This window comes from Solanum pennellii, chromosome 8 (assembly GCF_001406875.1).
Source record: "Solanum pennellii chromosome 8, SPENNV200".
Classification (NCBI taxonomy): Eukaryota; Viridiplantae; Streptophyta; class Magnoliopsida; order Solanales; family Solanaceae; genus Solanum; species Solanum pennellii.
In genome coordinates this window covers 3,109,098-3,117,892 of record NC_028644.1, presented here as the reverse complement: position 1 = coordinate 3,117,892, position 8,795 = coordinate 3,109,098, and the positions used below count along the sequence as shown (strand labels likewise).

The 8,795-nt window shown below is 30.7% G+C and overlaps 1 protein-coding gene across 1 annotated transcript; it reads left to right on the top strand.

Moving 5' to 3' along the window:
* The first annotated feature begins 3,075 nt into the window (after positions 1-3,075).
* LOC107028343 (protein KINESIN LIGHT CHAIN-RELATED 1-like) lies at positions 3,076-5,862 on the top strand. Its single transcript, XM_015229373.2, has 3 exons — positions 3,076-3,814; positions 4,161-5,069; positions 5,389-5,862. The coding sequence occupies exons 1-3, from the start codon at positions 3,147-3,149 to the stop codon at positions 5,627-5,629; spliced, it is 1,818 nt and encodes a 605-aa protein (XP_015084859.1). The 5' UTR covers positions 3,076-3,146; the 3' UTR covers positions 5,630-5,862.
* Positions 5,863-8,795: the final 2,933 nt, after the last annotated feature.

Here is an 8,795-nt window from a genome sequence, read left to right as displayed (position 1 = left end):
CGTCAGATTTCAGGGTGAGCTATTGTTCCTAGCTCGGACTGGATTCTCTCATTCACGTCTTGATGTCCTTGAAGTTCGGACAAGGACCATCTGTTTACTTATTTTAGTTTCTTAAATACTCTTAGACTTAGTAATTTGAGGATAGATGTTCTTGATGTGATGACTTCCAGATTTTGGGGGATGATAAGTATTTATACTTTAGAAGTTTATTTAATTGATTTTGTTAATGAGTTTTGGATCTTCCGCATTTTATTTACTATTCAAAATTTATATACTGGTAAACGTTGGGATTTAGATTGTTGGTTCGCTCACCTAGTAAGATAAGTGTGGGTGCCACTCGCGGCTCGTTTTGGGTCGTGACATTTTTGCAAATATTTTTCTAAAAAAAATTAAAGGTTTGAGGGGAAGGAATTGACGTAAATAAGAGAAAGTAACTTGAATTGTTGATTTATCATTAATTCAGAAGTTTAAATTTTAAGATTGTTATTGAATATCGTATTTAAGATATTTCATATTTGTATATCTACTTAGATATTTTAAAATATATGATATAAATATTAAAAATGATACTATATATATTAAATTAAATATATATGATGGTAAAATATATTTAGTCAAGTAGCTTTTCCTAAAAAATAACTTAAATCTTTGACCAATTGAAAAAATCATTATTATCCAGCACATGTATTTATTATTGTTATTATTATTTTTTTATAGAAAGAAAAGACAGCTAGAATGGTATCTTAAATTATTTAATTCCAATAAAAGTAACCTAACTATATCCTATAATTTCTATAGAATCTCAAATGATACTTCATAATTGTGAGTGTGTCCAAAGTAATCCAAAAATCCAAAGTTGCTTTGGACAAATATCTCATCCATCATCATACACGTCTAATTATTTTACCCCATTCAATATTAAATTATATTAAAATCTGATTGAATTTATATTTATATTAAAAAAATATTTTGTAGAAAAATAATTTCATATTCAAAGGCTCAATGTTTAAACTTAATAAGGGAAAGAATCTGAAAAATATTTTAATTTTGGTCGAAATTACTGTTATGATATCAAATTTTATGGAGGACCTAAATTATTTGATGGTGTATTTAAAGATAGATATGTGTTCACTGGACACATTATTATTTATATGATTATGCAATATTTTTTATGTCCACATGGACACATATATATCTTTAAAATACACTATTAAATAGTGCAGGATAAAATGTCATTTCCAAAGTTTGATATCGTAACAATAATTTCGGTCAAAGTTTAAGTATATTTCAGACTATTTTTTCCAACTTAAAATCTTTAATTCAAAATAAAAAATTACTAATATTACTATTTCGTCATAAACTTTATTGATAGTCTCTAATCGAATCAAACAAATGAATATATGAAAATCCAACTATTGCAATGGCTTGCACTTTCTTCCATTCAAAGTCATATGCTAAAATTTAAGAGTTCGTTTAGATGGACGTATAGTTATTGACTTATAAAAAGCTATAAATTAGATTCATTTTTATTATACTGAAAATATCTTTTAAATTTATTCAAACACCATAAAATATTAAAAAGCTATTTCAAATTTAGAACACCCAAAATTAGCCTATTCAAGTAGGTTCATATTCTAATGATACTAATCATGGAACGACTACATAATTTAAGACAACATTATGCCTTGCAACAACTTATAATAATACTTTCACCAAACCATGCTCGTCAATGATTTATTTTATTATATTTAATTAAAGATACAATTATTAGTTTTAAAAAATTGAAACCAAAAGTATTCTTATATAATTTCTCCATTGATAAAATATTAATTAAAACAATATCTAATTTACGCATGTATTATACTTTGGATCCATTATAATTTACTTTCCTCCGTCTTTGATCAAAATAACTATCTTAAGCATCATCAATTTATTATCACTTTACTTCTAATTTGCTTAACTAAAATAAGTTAATTTGATGCTAATATGCATTTTTGGTCATCTTTATAATAATAGGTAAAAATTCATTCGTGCGAGATATATATTTACACGTGATCAAATCTATTTGTTTTTGAGTAAATGATAATTAAAAAAATATAATATTAACTAATTACGATTAAAAGAGAGAATTATATCTNTATATATATATATATATTTGATTTAGATAAATAAGCTATATATTTATGAAAATTTCTCAAATAAAAAATGATACCTTCCAGCTCATGTTGAGTCCACGTCATCAATATTGGGCCCACTTTACATCGCACAAATCTGAGCTGGCCTAATCTTTTTTTCAGTATTAAGTCCACTCAAAGTCTCAACTGTTTCATTTTTCTTATCAACAGTTGGTTTACGTTAGCTAAATTTCAGTTTCTCTCTAATTAATCTCATTTTAACTTCTTAATTATCCCATTAATTACCTCTTCACTATTCACTAATCACAAAATCACTGCTTAATACAACAGATATAGTCTGCCAAATTTAGATTAATTAACTTAGGGGCGGCTCAACGTAATTGGGGGCTTAAAGCGAAATTTCAATTCGCGGCCTAAAATATAAATATACTACACTGTTAAGATGAAAATTATTACTACTCAATATTATTTTTTTGTTACTAATTTTATGTAAGATTTTATCAAACTCAATATTGAAAAATATCTTTAAGTGAGACAATTATTATATGTATTGTTAACATAATGATACAAGTAATAAGTTGATAAATATTAAATAAAGATAAGAGTTATAACCATAAAATTTGACTCAAAAAGTTGATGAGTTGGTATAACCTCATTTTAATATGCTTAGAATAATGCTTGAAAATAAAATTAAAAAAAAAATGAAAAGAAATTTGTAATTCTTTTGTAACACTTTTTCACTATTAATTTTTATTTTTAACAAAGCACAAAAATATTAAAATAGATAAAATAATACATTTTTAAATAAATTATAATTTTTATCATAAATAATTAATTTTATATAAAAATTTTAACACATAATTTATTCTTGACAAAAATTTGGAGCGCCGAAATTTGAGGCCTAAGGCAAAGCCTATATGTTTTAATGCATAGAGCCGTTCCTGAATTTATTAACCTCTTAAGTAAAGAGTGTGATTTTTATTTATTTTTTTGCATTTTCGAGCTGTTGCAATGCCGGGATTAGTTTCAGTCAAAACTCCGCCGGAAACTCCGGCATTGAGAATATCAGTTTCCGATGAGAACCTCGGCCGAAACGCGTCGGGTTCTAGTAGATCAGAACAAGTTAACCCGAAAATGAACTCACCTGCGCCACGACGACCTCCATCACCGTCAACTTCACGGGCGAAGCCATCTCCGGATCGGGGCTCCGGAAAGAAGAAATCTCCGCCGGAGAAGGTTGAAATCGACGAGTCATCTCTTGACAATCCGGATCTAGGGCCGTTCCTGTTAAAGCTAGCGCGTGACACCATTGCCTCCGGTGAAGGTCCGAATAAAGCACTAGACTATGCTTTACGAGCTGCGAAGTCGTTTGAGAGGTGCGCAGTTGACGGTGAGCCGAGTTTGGATCTAGCTATGAGTCTGCACGTTGTGGCAGCTATATATTGTAGTTTGGTGAGGTTTGATGAAGCTATTCCAGTGCTAGAAACGGCGATTAAGGTGCCGGAAGTTTCAAGAGGTGCAGATCATGCTCTTGCGGCGTTCTCAGGGTATATGCAGCTTGGTGATACGTATTCTATGCTAGGACAATTGGATCGGTCAATTGAGTCTTACAAAGAAGGGTTGAAAACGCAGATGGAAGCTTTGGGAGACACAGATCCAAGAGTCGCAGAGACTTGTAGGTAATGTATCTTATCCCATTGCTCCTGGCATTTGAAGTCTTCGCAAATTTTGCATTTTTAGTTCTTTATGTTACATGTTTATCTGTATAAGTGGTTTGGGCATTTGAAGACGGGATAAACCTGTTGTTACTTGTATATTTCCAAATATTGTCACTCGTATTTCTGAATAATCAAATTGGATTATGGACAAAATTATTTTACTGCAAAGCAGATGAATTCATTGTAAAACTTAGTTAACAGATACTTCTTATTGACGTCAATAAGCCTTTGGTAATCATTCGATTCCAAGATGACGGTGTGTTTTCTTGAATTTAATTATTTTGATACGACTGAATTGGAATTGTAGGTACTTGGCTGAGGCTCATGTTCAGGCAATGCAGTTTGATGAGGCTGAGAGTTTGTGTAAGAAAACATTGGAAATCCATCGTGTGCACAGTCCTCCAGCTTCTCTTGAAGAGGCAGCTGATCGTCGTTTGATGGCTCTAATATGTGAGGCTAAATGTGATTATGAGTCAGCCCTTGAGCACCTTGTACTTGCCAACATGGCTATGATTGCCAATGGACAGGAAACTGAGGTTGCAGCTATTGATGTTGGAATAGGGAACATCTACTTGTCGTTGTCTCGTTTTGATGAGGCCGTCTTCTCCTATCAGAAGGCACTCACTGTTTTCAAATCATCTAAGGGTGACAACCATCCTTCAGTTGCATCTGTCTATGTAAGGCTGGCTGACCTATACTACAAGACAGGAAAACTGAGGGAATCCAGATCCTATTGTGAGAATGCCCTCAGAATATACGCAAAACCTGTACCTGGAACAACCCCTGAAGATATTGCCAGTGGTTTGATGGAAATTTCAGCAATATATGAGTTATTTAATGAACCCGAGGAGGCCCTGAAACTGCTGCTCAAGGCAATGAAACTATTAGAGGATAAACCAGGACAGCAAAGTACCATTGCTGGCATAGAGGCACGAATGGGTGTTATGTTTTATATGGTCGGGAGATATGAAGAGGCGCGGAATTCCTTTGAAAATGCAGTGATAAAACTTAGAGCCAGTGGTGAGAGGAAATCAGCTTTCTTCGGAGTTGTTTTAAATCAGATGGGATTGTCTTCTGTACAACTGTTTAAAATAGATGAGGCTGCTGAGTTATTCGAAGAAGCTAGAGAAATTCTGGAACAGGAGTGTGGCCATTGCCATCAAGATACCCTTGGTGTGTATAGCAATCTTGCCGCCACTTATGATGCTATAGGAAGGTAATATTAATATTTACGCATTTTCTTTTACATCTCTTGATGAAACAAAGAAACCCGTATAGGCAATGCCAACTTGTTAGACTTAAAGGATTAGTAGCAATATATTACAAGTACCTTACATTTACTTTGTGGTTTATTATACATTATGATCCAAATCCATATGCATCGAGTGCTTAGAGGTTACATTTGTGGTAGGATAGACCAATATGTTGCTGTACTTCTATTCGACTAATGAAAATGACCTCTCATCACTGGTTTCTATACCTTTCAAAGCATATTTTTTATGTTAATGTTGTTCTGACATTTTATGTAACATCAGAGTGGATGATGCTATTGAGATTCTTGAGTACGTTCTTAAACTGAGAGAAGAAAAACTCGGAACTGCAAATCCTGATTTCAACGATGAGAAAAAGAGGCTGGCTGAATTATTGAAAGAAGCAGGCAGATCTCGGAACAAAAACCCGAATTCCTTAGAAAATCTTATTGATCCAAACTCTAAAAGGACGACGAAGAAGGAGACTTCATCAAAGAAGTGGTCTGCATTTGGGTTCAGAAGTTGATTCTTTCTAGCAACAAGTTTTTCTGTAACATTGTAGAGGCACGAATGTGTGTTATGTTTTATATGTCACTATAAACTGGTGAAGCTTATTGGTGGTTGTCCTTTTGAATTCATGTCATTTATCTTTGTTTTCATTCATTGTTTGATTGTTTATCAGTTTGTAATTTGATGATATTTCTGTTTCAACAAAACCAATCAATGTTTATGGAAGTAATTACAAAGATCTGATGTTAGAGAAAAATGTCTTGTAGTATAGCTGATATGGGTGTTATGTCATTTGGTGACAACATTACTGTAAGGATTATCATCCAAATGATAAGAGGAAGAAAAAAAATAGAAGGGAAGTTTTCAAATAAATTTAGGATTAGCAGCAGAGCCACATAGCCTAAAAGATGGAAAGTATAATATCCTTCGTCAAAAAATTATATGTCACAAAAAATTATATTGCGAATACATTATTGCTTCAATTGCTTTTATATTTTGGTATTATTATATTTTCTTGTAAAGGATATACAAAAATGAATCGAAAATCAACAAACTGCAAAAGAGTCAAATCAAAAAAAAGATATCCGATTATACTTTGGTTGGGTTGGATTAGATTGGTCTTAACTAAAAAATTAATCCGAGACCCAACCAACTCGACACTATATACATAATTATAAAATTTTAGTTTATATTATATAAAAATATTTACTTTGATACATTTTCTAAATACAAACTTGGGATTTCAAATCGTCCAGTCGCGGCTCAGTTTTGGGTCGTGACAATTTCTTTTATGCATTTTCATTATTATTATTTCAGCAATATTTTAGTGTCATCACACATATCATATTTTGTGTTATTTTCTAAATAAACACCTTAGATAGTTATAATTTGGCAGGACTAAAGAAATATTTGAAGCACAAATTAATTATATGTTTGTATGAACACTTATAAAAAAAATCTGAGGTTAAAAAATTCGAATTTTTATTAATTTGATTTGGTTTATAGATTTAAAAATCTGATACAAATTATTTGGTTTGATATTGAAAAACTCAAACTAACCCGTCCATTACACCCTTACTTGCTACCATGCTTCATATTCTTTTCTTGCTCTCTATCTTAGAAATATAGGGGTAAAACTTAGCGTACTCTTCAATTCTACTTATAAAATTATACAAAATATATTATTATTTTAATGAAATTTCTAGCTACGCCAAATATACGATGATACGCTCCATACATTGACTTTGCACCGTTCCTTATATGGCTACATATAGTATGGTACCATTTCAAAAGTAAGGCTTATTCTTGCTTATGTTCATCCATTACAAATCTTAGTTCTCTCTCATTAACTCTTCAAACTTTAATTTGCCAACTACATATAGTCCAATAAGTGGTGGGTTCAAGCCCAAAACTTCATGCAATATTAGTATGTTATGCCTTGCAACAACCTATAATAATACTTTCACAAGAAAATACATCATTTTCCAATTCGACTAAATACTTTTTTTAAAAAGACACTCAAACTTTGCATAAATCTTAATATTCTCTTAACTAATTTAAATATGGTAAAAGTAACACATTTTTCGGTCAATCTCACCTCAAGAAAAAAAGTGTATACACACACCAACTATAACCGGCACCATTGCTACAACACCATTTCAACAACTTAATTTTCTATCCTCCAAATCAAAATTAAAAACTAAAAAAAAACTATCAACTCCATTAAGCAAAGAAATTTATTTTTGACTGCTCTTCAATGGAGCTTTGTGGAAGATGGAAAATGGTCTATTTAATAAAGAAAAGAAATTTTAAATTGTTAGTGCCAATTTGACATCGCACATGCTTTGAAAATGGGTTTAAAAAGTGTATTTATCATGGTTAAAAATAGTTTTGTGGGGTAATAGGATCTTCGCAAATTTAAAGTGTCTATTTAAAAAAAAGTATAAGTTTAATGGGATAATTATGTAGTTTCTCTACTTTCACCGAATCATACTCGTTAATTATTTATTTTATTATATTTAATTAAGAGATATGTATCAAAAATATACCTAAACTATTCACTTTTTTTGAGTCTCATACCTAAACTATTGAAAGTGTGAGTTTCACTTAAACTATCATTTTTTAGTTTGAGAAACACACCTCAGTGGTGTGTGTAGTGCACTCTCTCTTTTATATGAAAAAACTTTGACACATGACATTCCACATAGATAAAATATTTTATCTAGATAAAAATTAATATTAGTTAAAAATTAAAGATTATTATCCATATAAAAAATTAAATTTTTTTTCCTATCTCACTCCACCACCTCCTCCATGTACCCTCCTCCCCCGCGACAACGCCATCTTTTTTTTAAAAAAAATCATATATAAAATATTTGTAAAAAATTCATATTTCATCCTCCCCCCCTCCCCAATAGAAATTGATATTATTTTATTTTTAAAAAATCTACCCCATCCTATTTAATTTTTCGCTCCTAATTTTATTTTATTACGTTTTTCTTCTTTTGTCTTAGATGTGCTCGTAAATATATTTTTAGAAAAAAAATTCTACTAGTGTACCGAATATAACATAAACAACTAAAAAGTATAAAAAGTCTTGTGGCGCCAAGTAAAAAATATTTTCGATATGTTTATCAAAACACTGGGGAAAAAAATTAAAAGCAGAGTGTTAAGTTGGATAGGTAGAATTATATTTTTAAGAAAATAAAATATCTAAATTAGTATTTGATGAGGGGGAGGAGATGAAGTAAAAAATGAAATATTTTTATAAAAGAAATTTAAGCAAAGTAAAAAAATTTAAAAAATGGTGTGGGGTAAGAAAAATATTTTATGCCTCCTTTCTGACCCAGGCCACAGCGCCCATTCGCTTCGCGCGCGGAAATTCAACGAAGTTCAGTTCATGAGACCTCAGCTCGACGGAGTGGAGCACATTTTATTTTATAAAGAAAATATTATTTTTTTATAATAGTTTTCAAATTTTTAATTTTAGCTAATACTAATAATTTATTTATTTTTTGTCAAGGTTGGATATTTTGTCAATGTGGAGTGTGATATGAAAATTCTTTAAAATAAAAGAGAGAATGTTTTATACATATGATGATGAAAGTGATATAAAAGAGAAATGTGTGTTTCTCAAACTAAAAAAATGATAGTTTAGATGAAACTCTAACTTTTAATGATTT

Coding starts and splice junctions, on each gene's coding strand:
- LOC107028343 (XM_015229373.2), top strand. CDS start 3,147: ATGCCGGGATTAGTTTCAGTCAAAACTCCGCCGGAAACTCCGGCATTG. Junction 3,815..4,160: donor AGAGTCGCAGAGACTTGTAG/GTAATGTATCTT, acceptor TTGGAATTGTAG/GTACTTGGCTGAGGCTCATG. Junction 5,070..5,388: donor ACTTATGATGCTATAGGAAG/GTAATATTAATA, acceptor ATGTAACATCAG/AGTGGATGATGCTATTGAGA.